Source organism: Athene cunicularia, assembly GCF_003259725.1.
Source record: "Athene cunicularia isolate RWA chromosome 1 unlocalized genomic scaffold, athCun1 chr1_part1, whole genome shotgun sequence".
Classification (NCBI taxonomy): Eukaryota; Metazoa; Chordata; class Aves; order Strigiformes; family Strigidae; genus Athene; species Athene cunicularia.
Window position 1 is genome coordinate 2,975,795 of NW_020799091.1, and position 17,901 is coordinate 2,993,695.

A 17,901-nucleotide genomic window follows, 5' to 3' on the forward strand; every position below is an offset into this window, starting at 1 on the left:
GGACAAGGGTCAACGTGTTTGAGGTCCTGCTTGTCCATTGCCAAGAAGGGGTGGGCGAGGGAAGCACCTGATGGCTCCAAACATCACCATGCTCAGATCTGGGGACTGGGCATGAAGAAGAGCTGCTGGCGTTGAGGTTCTCCTAACCTGACCTTCCCATGGTTCAGAAATCACTAGGCCTGGTCTTGTTGGATTTTTTTTTTTTTCTTTCTAGGACTTTTTAATAATGCTTTGTTTGCTATGTACCCGTAACTCTCTTGCTATCGGCTACATAAATCAGGCTCCACAAACTCTTATCTCACAGGAAGTATTTAATTATGGAGGATGCAGGGCCAGTCTTGGTGCAGCTTCTTACCTCCAGCTGCAACACAGCTCCGGGATTTGTTTGCTGTGCAGGACCCTATCTGAATTTTTTTGCTGGAAAACAAAGCCTCTGAGGCATTGTCTTGCTTTCAATTGGCCAAATCTAATTACACAGAATAACATAATGCAATCAGCAGTTGGCATTAAAGCTTGTGTCTTAAAAAGCTATTTGTTGCCTTGCAGTAGAGGCAGAGTCATATGATTAGCTGATAAGGGAAAAATCCATTAGCTTCTCCGGGTTCGGATGTCTTGTCAATCAAACCCCACTCACTGTTTCCTGGTGCAGTGATTTCAGCACACAGTGCTCATGCCCTGCAGTCAGTCTCCACACAATCCAATTTATTAGAGAAGTCATAGCAGCCAAGCTTTGCTTCTGCCTTTCATTGGACAACATCAGACCATGAATTAGCAGCAGAACTGGAATCGTGCGAATCCTGTTATTTTTGGCCGGCAGAATTTGCTCTGAAGTGCCTTGGTTTCATTTTGCAGACTTCCTTCAGGCTAGGCTTTGCTTTCAAGGCAATCAAAACACAGCTTGGTCAGATCCTGTGAGTGTCACCCTGCATTTTGAGACTGCAGTGGGGTTTTCTGGATGTGAAATCATGCCGCGCACCCCCAGTGAAGCTGAGTCGGGGTGGCTCAGCTGGGTCATGAGTCGTGGTGGACCACAGGTCCTGTGTCAGAGCCACAGCTCTCTAGGAGTTGTCAGAACCCAGAAATAGGAAAAGTCTTCAAGGGGTCTTAATTTAGCTGCTTGGCCACATGCTGGGCTTTCATGTGAAATCCCAACCTAAATGAATTTATCTTCCCGCCACAAGCTGTGATGTGGGGAAATATGACTCTGGCTCTTAGAACACTTGACTAAGCTTGTGAGGGGTCCAAGAGAAGAGCCCCTCTACTTCAAAAGCATCTGGCTATGAAGTGACCAAGAAAACCCCAAATAGCCCTGGTGTAGCAGGGTATTTTAGGATAGAATTACTCCATAAATGCCCCTCTTCCCAGATAGCTCCTGATGGTCCCTGATGGGGGTAAGGTGTTGGGCAAAGTGGACTTTCAGCCCAGTGCAGATGGTGCATGACTCAGCTCTGCAGCTCCTGTTTCTAAAATTGACAGAGAACACACTGAAGGCTGAAGGGATCATCCAGCTTTTGGGGAAAGTCTGGACTTACTTCTAGCTTGACTCAAGGTGGTCCATGAGAAACATGCTCCTTCAATAAGAAGAGATGGTGGGCCAGGAGAAACCTCTGCGGCAAGTGGAGGCAGGAGGACAGCTGACATCCCCCTTGCACTCAGTCAGATATGTTTAATCCGTGACAGAAGTGACAGTGAGGCTACATGTGGACACCAGCGAGAGCAAGACCAGCAATCTGCTGTTGAAACAGAGTGAGAATTCATATCCCAACCATTACTCACGTTGGCCTGGACCAGGATTTTGTGACCGGCGATTTGAAGGGAAGCTCATCGATGACAGTGTTGTTCCTCAGGTCCAGTGGTGATGGCTTTGCTGGGGAGGAGAAAAGCCTTTATTCAGAGGCAGCACATTCCTACAATTCAGTGTCCACGACTGGCATGAGAGGGTCCCCAAGAAATTGTTGGTTGCTTCCCATTCTGCTCTTCAGCTCCCCAGCTCTCCTTGCTGATGACAAATCCCCCCAACCAAAATCTCCGCACTCATTTACACAGGACTGGGGGAAAACAGTCAACTTTTCCTTCTGGCTCTCAGACCCAAAGTGGATGTGTGGTACCAGAAGGGCAATGTGCCTCCCAGGGAATAGACATCTGCTAAAAATGCCCAAGCCTTTTAGATGGGGACAAGACCAGGCTCTGCCAGCCCTGAGCTGCTTCTGGCCACAGCGTTTCACTATATGGAAAGTGAAAGGACATCTGCAGGGTAACATGAAAGCTCTTCTCATCCTGAGTGGTTCATTAGGTGGAAGAGAAGACTGCTGCACTACGGACCAGCCCTCACTTAGCATGTTGATGGGGTTAGGTGCTGACACCCTAATGATGGGAGCCCTCCTCCTTGGCATCTCCTTGATGACCTGTTGGACGATGGTTTGGGGTAGGACTTGGAGGATGTAGGCAAAGTCCTGAGGGAAGACCTGTCTAGATCTAACCAGTAGGAAACAGTAGGAGAAATCTGGGTCATCTGAATACAACACAGAGATTCTGGGGTGGAGTGCAGGAGGGGTGCAGGCAAAGGAGGTGAGATCCTGTCTGTGATGTATCTCTGGTGAAGGCCAGGAAGGCTTTGAGATAGGCTGTTCAAGCACCACGAAAGCTGCATTTGCACCAACAGTCCTCCTGAAAGAGGAGGGAATGGGGAAGATCTGAAGATCTGGCTGTGCTGGCGGTAGCAAAGCACACCTCACGTAGAACTCAATCAAGTGTGCACAAAATGACAGATGTAGACTGAGGTGTTAAGAGAATAGAAGGTTCCTAGACAGATTTGCTCACAAACAAACGTTCTTACCTTTCCGGTCAGGTTTGAGATTGCGGTTGACTGGTGGGGGCTGGATTTCACTCAACCGTCTGTGGCACTGCGCCATGGCTCCTCCTTTATGCACGGGGACGGTGGCTGAGGACAATCCCACCAGATCAAAGTGATGCGGCCCAGGGCTCATAGGAATGTAGAGATTTTGGGCATTGTCGTTGGCTTTCTCGGTGTGGATCAGGGGTGAGGAACCAGGGTTCATGGGGACGTAGTTGTCCTCGGAGTCGGTGCTATGGGAGCGGGCCACTGCTGCCTTGGCTTGCTGGGGGACAAGTGGGAGGATGTGCTGTGACCATCAAGACACTGCTAAATCCCATCCCATTATAAACCCTTTCATCTCACCACCACTGAACACACACGTGAGGTGGGACCAGCTCTAAAATCTCAGCACAAACGGAAGGGACGGTCTGTCCCCTCCTTGGCCAGCAGTTTGCACTGAGAAGGTCTACCTCTAGTTTCCAAGACATTGCAACATCTGAGTTCAGGGAAAGGTCTTAATCGCCCCAGACTTGACCGTCTTCTCATGATCAGAATGAGCTGCAGAAGCATGCTTAACCTGGAAAGTAATTTTTCCCTGGGTTCTGGCCATGACTAAAATGCAGTATGAAAGGCTGCTTTAATGTCATTTCCAGCTCAGGAAGTCTTAGAAAGTGCACAAAAGAGGCTGTTCTGGCAACATGTCAAAATTCCGCTCAGCAGCATCCCAGGCTTTCAGGAAGAAGCCAAACTTCTGGGTGCTTTTTTTGGATCAAAGCTCCAGAATCATATACAGAATGTATCTTGTGGAAGCACCCAAAGCAAAGCTCTGCATGTGGTGCTGGATTAGGTCGTTGTCCCTCCATCTCTACCCTGCAGGCCGCTATGGTTTTAACTGAAACCAGTAATAAAACCTTTCTTGATTTAGCTCTGAAGGACTGGGCTGTGAGGTCCAACCTGGAACCAACCTGCCTCTGAATCTAGAAGGTGCAAATGGTTCCTATAGTGTGGTGGCCAATGCCAAGGCCAACTCACCAGGTAGGAGTGGTACCCGTCGTTCATCGACTCCACCGACTGCACAGCGCTGCTGCCCCCGTGCTGGGGGTATTCGTACGTCTCGCAAGAAGAAGCTGCAACACAACCACGAAAGCACAATGTGTCCCGGCACAACTGGTAATAAAAGGGGCCCCTGAAAACAAAATCCAGGCACTGGGAGGGCAACATCTGTTCTTGGTGAATGAGATGCTGGTGGGAAGACATGGGTTTTAGCCTGTCACAGACTCCCTGCTATACTTCCTCCTGATTAGCATCTCTCTAATGTGTCAACGCAACTGCACGTGCTACACGGACCTATCCAGGTTCTGTCAAAGTGCTGCAAAATCCCACGGGTAAAGACATCAGGTAAGGTAGATCATGATGAAAAAACTGTGTTAAGGGGCAGCTCACTCAGCAGATGTAAGGGCTGGCAGCCTCCAGTATGGGCGGATGGGGTGCTAAGCTCCTAGACTGGTCTGTCTGCTGCTCAGCATGGGTCTGATCTCAGCCTAAATGTTGGTATTTAGGTAGAAGGAGACGGAAGAGGCATTTTAGGGAGCTGTGTGCATCATTTACAGCATGTTTTCTCTCCAGCCACCTCTTCTAAGTTACTTTGCAACTATCTCATGCTATGGTTTGGAAAAGGCACGTTCATCCACAGCCCATCCATGGCCAATGGGAAGGGCGGTTCTGCTGCACTGGGGATGTTGGACCTTGGAAATGTGCAAAATTATGTCCCTGTCTGGTCAGCAAAACGAAGGCAGCTCCAGGCTGAAGTATGTTCTGATAAATCTGGTTACAAATTAAAGTAAAAGAAAGCTAAAAATGGCTGAAATCACCAAAATCTGGTGAAGGGCTGCATGGGCAAGCAGGTTTGGGGTTTTGGATCAAGGCACAACACAGACAAGAGCTAGCTGAGCAGCCTCTCCTTGCTTGGGCCAGATCCTGATCAGGGAGAACTTCTTTGTGTTCAACCCCTGTGGTTGATACCAACAGCCACCCCACCCCTACAGCAACCCAAAGGGACCTGCCCTTCCAAGGCTGCTAGAGAGGTCAGAGCCACCCCCCGCTCCCCACCCCCAAATTCACCTCGGTGCAGCCTGCTGTTCTCCACCGCTGGCAGTGTGTTTCTCCGGGGAATGGTGGCTGCCATGGGGGTCAGACCTAAGCTTTCACCAGGCTGGGGCCGCTGGGGTGGGCTGCCCCATCGCTGCTCTGTCTGCCCAGGTTTTGGGGGCCGCGGGGGTGGTGCAGCAGGTGAGTCGCTGGCAGCCACAGCCAGAGCATTGTGGTTCTTGTCCAGTGTAAATGTCCTGGGGATCTGGTAGACGGAGAGTGGGGTGGCAGGGATGTCATAGGAGTCCGTGGAGAGCTCCCCAAACTCCTTGCATAGAGTGTTGTTGGGAGTCTTGTAGGTGTAGACCTCCTCGTTATCTGTTTCGGAGCTGGTGAGGCTCGACTTGGGGTGGGTGTAGGAACCGAAGGCGCGTGGGAGGTCATACGCACTGTCCCTGAACTCTGAGTTGTGCCTGCTGGGTTTTGGCAAGCTGTAAAAGCCATGGAGCTGCCCACCAACCCCATTCATGCAGTGGCCGTTGCCTTGTGAGAGCTTCTGGACTGCTGTGTCACTCCGCATGAAGAAGGTGGACCTCGTGGCTTGGGAGAAGCTGGCGCTCCTGCAGAGAAAGGAGAGAAAGGGCTGAGATGGGGGGACAGCCAGTCATGGGTGCACTAAGCTCTGCTCCCCTTGTTTGTCACCTTCCCAACACTCATTGCCCAACCCCAGGGCAATGGGAACATCTCAGACCCCTCCTAACATGCCCACAACCCATTTTATCCTGAAACACTTTCAAAATGCCTCTGTCCCAGTGGGAGGTACATGCATCCAGCTCCATGATAGGGCTATGGGCTCGTTGGGCAAGAACGAGCCTTTTATCTGGACATAAATTTCTCCAAAAGGGTAATTTTCACACCAGGTGGCAGTGACTGAAGACACGGCTGCAAAGAGCCACCCCATCAGCATCACCATCACACGTTGGCCACCTGTCCACATTTCAGGAGGGAGCATTACTCTCACTTGTGCCTTGCAAATGTGTTTGAGAGGGACCAGAAAAATCCTTGATGGTGATTATTTCAAAGCCTCCAGCCATGCCACCACCCTGCCTGACAAGCCCTGGGGAGGTGAGGACTGTCCCCAGCTGGGATTTGGGGTTTGCAGCCCTGATCCACAGCGGAAGAAGAATGAACCTCAGAGGTGAATTCAGATTTATAAAAGTCCTTGAGTGCCCCAAGGTGTCACTAGGTTCATGCCTTCCTAATGATTCCTCGATTTGCACTGTGGTCATGCCTGGGGACACTAGCCAGGACGGAGGGTGAGCACTGCAGAGACCTTGGTCCTCTAACAACCACTCATTAGCCACCGCTCCTCCACCAATTCCCTCCAAAGGGTTTCATCTCCTGTTTTGTCCCTCCTACTGCTTCTTCTTTCAACACTCCAACTTTGCAGAAGATGATGACCCCGGTGGGCTTGGCTTTCTGCACCCATAACCCCAGCAGATGACATTTTCTTGAGGCAGGGAATGCTTGAATTGGCCCCTTGGGACTTTTCTCTCCCCTATCCTCAACCCCTGCCACTGCTAAGCAGCTCCCCATTCTGCAAGACTTTGGAAAACACAAGCCTCACTCCCGAAGCTCTGGGACACAAGGGCAAGGTGTGTCAGAGCCAAGCGCAGGTGATAACTATACCTTCCCCTGGGCTGGCTGAAGCACTGTGGGAGAAGAAAATATGGCAAACCTCTGAAAAAGGGTTATCCCACTGTGAAGAGCTAATGCATATGCACCAGGACAAGGTGAGAGGTAGCCCCGGGCTAGGTGTTTTTGTTTGCACAGGTATAACCCTGCACAGGTCAGGCTTTTGGGGACCACATGCTCGCAGCCAGGAAGGGTCCAGCCAGCCCCATTTAACCATCTCCCCGTGGAAGAGTCCTGCCCTGTATCAATCCCTGTGCTGGGAAAAGGTGAAACGGTTATGCGGCAGGTTTCCAGTTGTGGCAAATCCCTGGGGAAGTGCCGGCCCTATGGGAAAAGCTGGGAGATGCTGGTAGGCACCGCTCTGGCGGGGCTGATGCTCTGTAGGGACAACAGGGACTCTGTTTCATGGAGCCAGCACGAGATGGCGCTCAGAAATAGGGCTTATTTGGGATAAAAACAAGTGATGCTGCGATATGACAAACGAATCCCTGCCACCTTTGGAGCTCGATCTGCCTGGGAGACGTTTGGGCTCCGGCAGGGTCCTTTCAGCCGAGGACTTGAAACATCTCATGGGTTAATTATTCAGCGTTGCCCACCAATTAGCTACTATTACCCTCATTTTATGGATGAGTAAAGTAAGAGCTCTGCAGCTGAAAGGGGAGGGACTCCCAGCAGTCCTGCAGCCTGGCCCCATGCACTGGGCATTGATCAGGGTGATGATTTCTGACCCAGTTTTAGAAGCTGCCACTGGCCAGTTTGTCTCTACCCACCAAAGCATCAGTGCTTGTTCCCTTCTCCTCCAGGTCCCAGCCACGCTTGGGGTCTTAGAGGGTGGCTTTTAGGTATCCTCACAGCTGGAGCGTCAGAGGGCCTTTTTCTAAACAGTGTTCCATTAACTCCATCTGAAGTTAATCTTTCTGTGCCTTTTTCTGTTGTTGTTTTTCGGGTAGGGAAAGGCAGCTGCAGCAGGAAAGCCCAGCGGAGGCTGCAGCCTGGGCTCTGCTCTCACCTCACGCCAGCTGGGCTCCGACTGCCTCTCCCTCCCTCCCTCCCTCCTCGCCTGTCTTGTGAGCCAAAACTCTTTACACCAAAAAAACCTCCTCGCTATTTAAGGCAACCGGCTGGGTTCTAAGGCGGAGAGCTGCCGCTCGCTCGGAAATACCACATCATGCGCCACTGGCTGCCGCGAAGCCCAGCAGGGGTGAACAGTCAGAGTGGTGCAAACCCTGCCCATCCCTCTGTTTTTTGGTTTGTTTGTTTGTTTTGGTTTTTTTTTTTTTTTTAGTTAAAAGCAGGAATTAGGGCCCCATTTGCAGGGTCACGGATTGGAAGGGGTGTCTAGAGGTTATCTGGTCCAACATCCCTGGGCTCAAGCAAGGCCACCCAGAGGCAGCAGCCCAGTACCATGTCCAGATGGCTTCTGAATATCTCCAAGGATGGAGACCCCACAACCTCTCTGGGCAACCTGTGCCAGTGCTCAGGCACTCTCACATTGAAAAAGTATCTCCTAATACTCAGAGGGACCCTCCTGTGTGTCAGTTTGTGCCAGTTGCCTCTGCTCCTGACACTGGGCACTGCTGACAAGACCCTGACTCCATCTGGTTTGCACCCTCCCTGCAGGTATTTATATACATTGATGAGATCCCCCTGAGCCTTCTGTTCTCCAGGCTGAACAGTCCCAGCTCTGTCAGCCTTTCATCATAGAAGAGATGCTCCAGTCCCTTCAGCATCTTCGTGGCCATTCGCTCCACTCTCTCCAGTATATCCATGTCTCTTGTACTGGGGAGCCCAGCACTGGACCCAGCACTCCAGGTGTGGCTTCAGCAGTGCTGAGTAGAGGGGAAGGATCACCTCCCTTGATCTGCTGCCAATCCTTTGGCTAGTGCAGGCCAGGATACCGTTTGCCTTTTTGGCTGCAAGGACCCATTGCTGGCTCATGTTCACCTTGGTGTCCACCAGGACCCCCAGGTCCTTTTCTGCCAATCTGCTTTCCACCTGGGTGACCCTCAGCCCATATTGGTGCTTGGGGTTGTTCCTGCCCAGGTGCAGGACTTTACATTTCTCCATGTTGAACTTCAGGAGGTTCCTTCTGGCCCATTTCACCCATCTGTTGAGGTTCCTCCGGCGTATCAGCATGACCACCTGGTATATCAGCCACTCCTCCCAGCTTGGTGTCATCAGCGAAATGGCTGAGGGTACACTCTGTGTCATCATCCAGATCATTAATTATAAAGGACTGAACACAGTATTGACCCCTAGTGACTGGCCTCCACCTAGACTTTTTGTCCCCCATCACCACCCTCTGGGTCTCGCCATTCAGCCACTTTTTAATACAACCCCAAAAGCCAGGATAGATGGGAGCTTGCAAGGTTGCTGCCCTGACCTCCTCCTCCCAACCACAATGAGAGGATACCACCACTCAGGGTTTTCTCCAGCTGGGTTTTGCAGACCTTGAAGGATAGAGGTGGGATTGAGCCGCTCACCCCCAGCCCTCCCTCAGCTGTCCCCAAAGTTTCCTCCCATGCGGTCCACAATACCTTGCGTTTTCTGACTTTCTGCTCATACACTGGTGGAGGAAAAGGTAGTCCTGGGGGGCACTGGCAGACAGGGTGCTCTGGAGGTGGCTGGCAGGCGAGTCAAAGGTGAAAAGGGTGGGCTGGCTGGAGTGGGACGGTGCTGAGGACTTGCGCTCTCGCAGCAGGTGGTGGCTGGTGCTGCTGAGCTCTGCTGGGGAGGACCGCGGTGCATGGTTCATGGAGGCGATGCTCCTCAGGGTATCTGTGAAGGGAAAAAACACACCGGTGATCAGCTGGGCACAGCGACCCCACAGCCTGCGTTCCCAGGATTTGCCTTTCTTAAATGCTCTGGCATTTATGGAGCTTGGTGGGGTTTGCTTATTGGCCTCCGAGTGATGCACTCAGCAGCCTGCTCTTCTATTTGGAGCACATCCAACTACAGGTACCATGTAGGGAAATAAATAATTTATCATATTCTATCACATGCTTAGTGGCTTACAGGGATGTCTGGGGGATGTCAGCCCAATTCATGGGCAGCTCAGTGGGTTGTTAAAAAGGAAAAGAAAGAGAAGAGCTTTCACATCACAGTTTCTGCTTCTGTCTTAGAGACCTTTGTAAGGGGCCTTAGAGAGGTGATTTATGTCATCCCTCTGTGTAAGGGCATAAGTGTTATTTTACAGCTGGGTAAACTGAGGCATGGGGTGGGAATGTGCATGGACATAATGACAGCAGAGATTAAAAATATTCCCACATTCCCAATTCCCTGTTAATTTTGTGATCTCAAAAGAGCTCCTGCTGTTTTCTGATAGTAGAATGGGATGCAGACCCAAGGCATGACTCCTAGTGCTGTCTCCCCTTGCTCAAGGAGAAATACACTTTAAAATATTAAATTAATTTAAACCAAGGATGAATTTTTATAGCCAAGATGTAACACCCCATTACAAAAAAAATCTACAACCAAAGCCCCAGAAAACCCACAAGCTGCAGAATATTTTGGGACAGCTGATCCATCTCTGGCTGCAGAAGTCCACGCATGGTCTCCCTGCGATGCGTGCACTCCTGGCATGTGAAAAACACTCATCATGGTTCACTGAAGTCATCCTTTATAGATGTGATTTATTTGGTGCTGATGCAAAATGCAGAAAAAATCCCAAACACGAATAAAAGGGCCATCTTTCCTGAGTAAATCCACACATTTTCTGCCACCATCGATTTAGGGATTGCTCCCAGGTTTCCTCCAACATAATGTCCACCCGCTCTTCAAATTTGACTTCAGACACCCATAAAAGAACCTGCTCTGCCATGAGGATGAGGGGGATTTTACCGATTTCCAACCTCTTTTTTCCATTCCTTCCCTCCCTCAAATCCCAGATCCTACTAGAAATTTTGGGCCTGACTCTTGCACTGCAGAGAAATGAGTTCTCTGAAAAATGGATGTCATGGCTTGAACAAGGAGATGCTCCACACGGGGTGATTTTTCACCGACTTCTGAATTGTGTCAAGATACAAAATCGATCTGCCTGCCGCTTGTTCACTGCTGCTACATTTTTTTCCTCGCGTTACTGCAAACTTCACCCGATGCAGAAACAGTACATTAATAAAAGCCAAAGAGCGTGGCTCGACTCTGTTGTTTGGTTTGTGCTAAACACAGAAAGAATCAATATTTAACATTGACATTAATGGTGGGGGATGAGAGCTTAAAACTCAGATTCCTGTCTTCTTTGCATGGGCATTAAAGATCCCTTGGTGCTTTTCATGGGAGTAAATGGCCATGTCAGTGTCCTTGGGCAAAACAGTGCCTTGACCCTCATTCTTATTAAATATTTATTCTGTAGCAGTGCAGACTGATCCCTGTTGGAAAAGGAGTCTTGAGAGCTCTGCGAGTCCCAGATCTTAGTCCCAGATCAAGTGCTTTGAGGTCAACCAGTGTGGTAGAGCTCATACCCACGTTGCTATCAAAACCAGGGGGGGCTGCACCCAAAGTACCTCTCAGGAACAGCCCCTTGGGTCTTGCTCCTCCTGAATCATGGCCAGGAATTGCCCATGACACTGGGCTTTGGCCAAGACTCTCCCAAGGGTGGTGGCAGGTGTTGTGTCCCCATCCCAGCATGAAGGTCGCCTCTGGGGACAATGGTGAGCTGTGCTGGGTTGGGGTCCCTCTGCCCTGAGCAGTCCTCCAACACTACACTTGTAGGGTCTGCACTTGCCATTGCATGGAAAAGCCATGGCAGGCCAGAATATACCTGGAAGTTAGAAATTACACTGAATTATTTGTGCCAACACAGCCTAAGGGAAGAAATGGGGCTGCACAGAGGACATGGTCCCCAGCATCACTCCAGGGCACAGCAAACTCAGATCACAACATTCTGAGGAGCCCAGTAAATCCCGCACTGCCAGGGGACCTTAATCTTTTCCCCCAAATCGTTCTGATTTGGGGAAACCGGAGAGCATAGCACAAAAGACGAGCTCATTGAAAGCAGGATGAATTATTCCGCAGTTACTTCGACCACATAAAAGAAGACGGGGGCCAAAGGGGAGCAGGAGGCAATGCCCGGTAAAAGCACGTCCCTTCCCTGGGGGAAGCTGCTCTATCGGCGTCCGCATTGATTTTCAAAATTAATTCCCAGCTCGCTTCCCACAGCGACCCGGCCACTGAGAGCATTAGCGGGAGCCAATTCAGGACTCTCATACTCCATTAGTTCTGTGAGATGAACTCCATAATAGCAGGTGAGAGATGGATTGCTTCATGGGGCTGGGAGGGTATCGTAAGGGCTGGGAAGATAAATCCTGTGGCTGCAGAAGGGGACTGCCAAGATTGCTCTGTATTTTTTGTGTTGTGGGGGTTTTTTTGTGTTAGAAAAAAAGGGCAACTCATGTGCCCAGGTCACACGCTGACAATGGGTCGTGCTGGAGGGCAGAAAAGGAGGCAGTAAAGGAAATCAAGGTAGAAAAAGAGTATTTGATGACTAGTACATGCTAAAGGGAAAAGTCAAGACATTTGTGCTGTCACGTTGGCATGAAATGGAGAGAAGGCTCCATGAGGATAAAGCATATACGGTGAACTAAGAGCCAGAGGTCCCAAAGCCATTTCAACTTGCCATGCTGCAATCTCCAGCTCCCAAGTGAAGAGGACCAACACTCCTTTCCCATGTCCATGTGGGCACTTAGTAAATAAACTCCAGGGGGTCCCATCTGGATGCCTTCAGGCATTGGCCCCACCTGTATCGTGACCAAAGATGCTCAACTCAATCTGACCATGAGCCAAAAAGAATGATGCTTCTCCATCCCTCATGGCCATCTGCCTTGTGGGCACGGATAAACCCTTGGCCCTCCTTTATTGAACAGCATAGACATAGCTTTCAGATTCCGTGGCTTTGCATTGAGACCTTGAGTTTATGTTGAGGGAATGTATCCAATACAGCCAAGGAGGGATAAGATCCTGTTCCAGTTCCTATTGCCATTCCCAAGGGGGCAGAGTTAAGGTTACGTAGTGGGCCATGTGGGAAGTGTCATCTCAACCCCATGTTTCCTGGCCGGTTGTCCTCCAAGTTTGGGGAATTTGAGTCTCATGATCTGGAAAAAGCAGCGTTGGGACACCCACAACTTAAAATTCGATGTCAGCAGAACAGCTTGGATGTATACATCTTGCTGGGCTTGTGCTACAGTTGTTGTGCTGGTCCCTGTCAGGAAGAGAGCCAGAGGCTTGACAGGGACGAGCCAGGACAGCCCTGCAAAACCCCATGGTGCCAGGTGGGCTTCTGTTGGCCGAAAGCTTGTCACTCACTACTCCAGGTTAAGATGTGCTTTTTCAGCCATGTGTTGCAGCACAGGGGGAAAAAAAAACCCTTCTTGTGAATCCATCCCTGAAGCAAAAATACACAACTGCGAGCATGGCCGGCAATGGGACGGACTAGGCTGGGATCCAGGAATTTTTTATGAATGTTTTCAATCCCCTGAAGTGGTATTTCCCTCCTTGCTGACAGCTCTGAATTCCCTTGCTCAGAACTCTCAACTATTGCTGTGTGCATATAGCTTCACACAATGTTCCTGGGCTTATCTGAGCAAAATAATTACTCAGCCTCCTTCGGAAAATGTTGCTCAGAATGGTCTTTTTCACTGGACCTGCGACGTCAGCTTTCCCTGCCTGAAGACCGAGGCTGGGACTACAACTCCCTGTATCCCATGGCCTTGATGCCCCTGGGAAGGAGATGATTTTTGGGTGTAGCTAAATTCCTGTGCTCTCATTGAAGGTCACAGCAAAGGTGAGAGGTTTGCTTGGCATCCTGGAGCAGCACGAAATTCCTTATGATGTCCACACCATGCTGGCATCACACAAGGGCGAGCTGGTCCAGGGGGCCTTGCAGGTAAGGGCTCCTCAGATCTGCCCTGGCAAATGAGGCCACAGAATGCCTTGGATCATCCCACTGACGTTGTGCCAGTTAACATTTATGGGTGATGAGAATTTTTTTCAGGAGGAAATAGTAGAAATCTACTGGAAATAATCCCTAGGAGGGTGTGGGGCAGAGCATGCTCATGTGCTATCATCTTCCCCACTCTTTGGAGCAGCTCCATCATTTATTAGCAAAAAAAAAAAAAAAAAGGGTGAACCTTCTCACATGGGAATCCGCCTTCACCTCTGCTTTCACTGCCAGCTCACTCCTTGAGCACAAATGCAGAAAAGTAATTAAAAAAAAGACAAACAACCCTACCAAAACAAGCCCTCTGTGTGCTTCTCCTGGCAGGGAGAGAACAAACAACATGTCCGATGGATGAGTCACTGTGTCACTGCACTGCCAGGAGGCCCTGGGATGCCATGGGGATGAGCATGGCACCCGAGGAACGTTTATTTACCAAGCTTTCCCTATCTCCTCCGAGTTGGATGACATTTGGAAAAGCTGTTGTCAGTCTGAGGCCGCCCTGGCAGGTTGCCCACTAAAGGTTTCCTCTGGCAGATTAGTGGGAAAAGGTGTCTGATTTGGATAATTTCCCCTCTCCGGTTTCCATCAGCGTGGCCAGTCATGCGTGAGGACACAGGTACCCTTGTATTGCCCAAATTCTGGGTGCCAAGCAGGTGGAGTGGAGCTCCCCAAAAGTGAGGATGTGGCACAGCTGCATCCTCCACTGTAGGGGAGCTGAAGGGTGGGGACAAAAGTGACATTGGGCTTTTGAGCTTTTCCTTTCTAGTTTCTGCTGTTTATTCTCATTCGCTTTGAGAAACCGGTCAGGACTGGCCAAGGGAAAGCAGGAGCATCACCGCTTCATGGACTGGGATCTGCTGCACAGAGGGCTAAGGGCATGGTTTCTCTTGCCCAGTTTCAGCCATCTAAATGATACTTAGATTAAGCCCTTAGGTCTCCTCTACCGACAGCAGTGAAATAGCCCAATTATTTAAGCATCTACCACAGGATGGGAAGAATTAGGTGAGAAAGAGTTGATGGGAGAGACAGTGAGATGAAGATGAGCAGCAGTAAATAGCATCTTTCTGCCCATTAGTGTCAGTGTTCTGCTTGAATTTGTATGAAATGACTAAAAAAATAGTGGTAACATAGGAGCATTTGCCTTGGAGAAGCATGGGAACTGGGGGGAAAAAATCACAGTGCTGGAGAGTGAGGGAGCAAGAAGAGAGGGAAAGGAGCCAAGTCAGATCATCCTGACCTCAAAGCATTATATATCTCAGTTATTTTAACAGCAATCAATTCTTTGAAGGACAAAGGGGCAGAAGAGAGAGATGCTGTAATAGAAACCGTGCGATGCTTCTCCCTGGAGAACACAGGCTTGCTTCTGTGAGATGAGGCTGTGCCCAAAATCCCATCCCTGCCCTGGGAAACACCCCTGGGTGGCAGTGACCCAGCTCTGTATCATAGCAGCACATGGCAGCTACCCTTTAAAGAGCAACTCAGCTGGTCGATTGTGGAGCCCAACCTTTCGAGTCAATATTTGGAGGCCTATTTGGCCAGATGGGGGTGCCCAGTGTGCACCTATTTATTTTTGTTATAAGGGCTTCAGTGCTGGAGATAAAAGCAGATGAACGTGGATGCTTGCAGCCCTGGCTTACACACAGCCTTGAACATCCCACCTGGGACAGCCTTATCTCCGAGCCCTGGAGTGGGACAATGACCTACAGCTGGGGATGAAGGACAATCCCAGGGCAGCAGCGTGGGCTGGGATAGGCTTCATTTGCTCCACAGAACTAACCTCGTCTCCAACCCTCTGTTTCATGAATCATTGTCTCTGACATTGCAAAACCAATTTGATGAGGGATTAAATGGGAAAAAAAAAAGGCTGGAACAGAGGGAAAGGGCAAAGATGGTGGGCTGTAACTGTATAAAACACAAAGTGGTCTCAAGGAGGGTATTTTTGCCTTTTTCAGCATAGGGCTAAGGTAGCAAAAGCAAGGCAATGGGGATGTGCAGAATTACCTCCTTTTTGTCTGTGTATGGCATATGCGATTCCTGCAGATGCCAGGGGCATCCTTAGCAAATCTGGCTGGAGCTATGAGCAGTCTGTGGAGCCCAGTGCTGAAGGACAGGGATGAAGATTTTGAAAGATAAGAGCTATCAAAAGAGATGACACATTTATACGAGAAAAAGTTTTTCCCCTTCCAGAGGCAGCCTCATGACAGCCCAGCACCAAACCAGCTTTCTCACTGTGTGAAATGAAGGTCTGACATCCTGTTTTGGAGGATCGCATTGGTTATTATTATTGATGATGATGATGATGATAATGATTAGCTCTTTCGGCATTTCCTAACTGGGCTTTCCGCTGGACATCATGCCAATGCAGTATCACCCGGTGCCATGGTCCAACATGCTGTCAAAGAGCAGAGCGAAAGCCCAGAAGCTGCTGCACCGTTAACTTTGCACCCCCTAGCCTACGCAAAACTTGCTTTTAGGTCCTGACCAAGTTTCTTCTCATCCTCCTTATTGTTCACTGCGAGCAGTATGTGGAGGCCTTTCCTTGCGTGAGCAAACACGGGTGCACGCCTCACTTAGCAGGGATAGAAAAGGAGAAAAGATGAATTCCAGCCTAATCCCAGCCAGGGCTTCTTAACGGATTGCTTTAAATTTTATAGCCCTTTTTATGGCGACGGGAGCGTAGGTCTTTAATGCTCTAGGAGAGTAAAGGAAAACTTTTGCTAGGAGGAAATGTGAACCCATTTTACTTATGCATGATTGTACCATTTGTATTCAATGTACCATTTCTATTCAAGGGAGTGCACGAAAGGCCCAAATATTTGCACTTCATATTATAGAAGAACTGCCATTGCTGTCTCTTTACAGAAGTAATTTATTTCGATCTCTCCTTACCTTGGGGGGGAAACATTATAACTCCCAGTTTGCTGGGGAGTCAATAAAACGGCAGAGCTGTTAAGGGTCTGTTTCCCCATCACTCAGCAAGGCAGTGATGGGGAATGGAGAGAATCCTCAAATTTCTCCTCTCAGAGTCCCCTTCTTCATGGGTGCATTTGTACCCCTTCATGGGACCAAACTGCAGGAGTTGGGCCCAGTTTTCCTCTCTACCTGGGACTAATGTCATTTTTTGTTCCCCAGGCAGTATTTTAGCTGATGGGTTCAAAGCAAAGGGAGGTGGGTCTTGCACAAGGGGTAGAGGGGAAGATGGGAACGGGGATTGTGGTAGAGCCCCAGATTTTTCAGGTGAGCCTGGCATGCTCAGATGGGCAATATCAGCCACAGTGACAGCAAAAGCTGAAAGAAGAGATGTAAGAAGTCATTAACTCTCATGGATACAATACCGCATCCTGAACAGGCCCAGCGGTCAGTGTGAGCAAGGGTCAGTTCATCCCCAGAAAACAGAATCACAGAATCATCTAGGTTGGAAAGGACCTTGAAGATCATCCAGCCCAACCGTTAACCCAGCACTGACAGTTCCCAACACCACCAGATCCCTCAGCGCTATGTCGACCCAACTCTTCAACCCCTCCAGGGATGGGGACTCCACCACCTCCCTGGGCAGCCCATTCCAACACCCAACAGCCCCTTCTGCAAAGAAATCCTTCCTGATACATAGTCTAAACCTTCCCTGGTGCAACTTGAGCCCATTACCTCTTATCGCTTGTTACTTGGTTCAAGAGGCTCATCTCCAGCTCTCTGCACCCTCCTGGCAGGGAGCTGTAGAGGGTGATGAGGTCTCCCCTCAGCCTCCTCTTCTCCAGACTGAACCCCCCCCAGTTCCCCCAGCCGCTCCCCAGCAGACCTGTGCTCCAGACCCTGCCCCAGCTCCGTTGCCCTTCTCTGGCCATGCTCGAGTCATTCAATGGCCTTTTTGTGGTGAGGGGCCCAAAACCGAATTCAGGAATCGAGGGGCGGCCTCACCAGTGCCCAGTACGGGGCAAGATCAAAACATTCCCTTAGGGATGGAGACTCAGAAAAATAAAATAGTTTGGCTTGGGTTTTTTTCTTGTTTGAAGCTCAGCTCTCTCTTTTCCATCTTTGCAGCCTTTACTCTTAAAACAAGCCTCTCTGCAAAGGTTTTCCGTGCAATTTTTTTCATTTAGGAGTATGGGCGTACTCTGTCCACATATTAGAATCATCTAAAGAAGCCCTCAAGGTGAAACCATTCCTTAAATGTTGAGTGTAAAATGGAAAAAGAAAAATCTCTGCAAGTGATGGGAGGGTTGCACCTTGCACAGCCACTCTCTAGCCGGGCCCTGCCACACCAGCGCTTCAGCAAAAATGCAAACAGCTCAAAAAGCCATCCCGGATTTCTCTACACATCATTAAAAACCTGAGTCCTGCCCATTAGGCA

At 49.8% G+C, this 17,901-nt stretch overlaps 1 protein-coding gene across 2 annotated transcripts in view; it reads right to left on the reverse strand.

The window, feature by feature from the left end:
• GAB2 (GRB2 associated binding protein 2) overlaps positions 1-17,901 on the reverse strand; it is a 43,071-nt gene that overhangs the window by 10,364 nt on the left and 14,806 nt on the right. For both annotated transcript variants that reach the window (XR_003397632.1, XM_026840952.1), the window contains exons 2-6: positions 9,157-9,397; positions 4,958-5,544; positions 3,869-3,963; positions 2,837-3,119; positions 1,777-1,867 (exon numbers count right to left, since the gene is read on the reverse strand). Coding sequence is in view for 1 of the 2 variants with exons in the window: in XM_026840952.1 (XP_026696753.1) it covers positions 1,777-1,867; positions 2,837-3,119; positions 3,869-3,963; positions 4,958-5,544; positions 9,157-9,397 (1,297 nt within the window). In the remaining variant the exon portion in view is untranslated. The remainder of the gene's footprint in view (positions 1-1,776; positions 1,868-2,836; positions 3,120-3,868; positions 3,964-4,957; positions 5,545-9,156; positions 9,398-17,901) is intronic.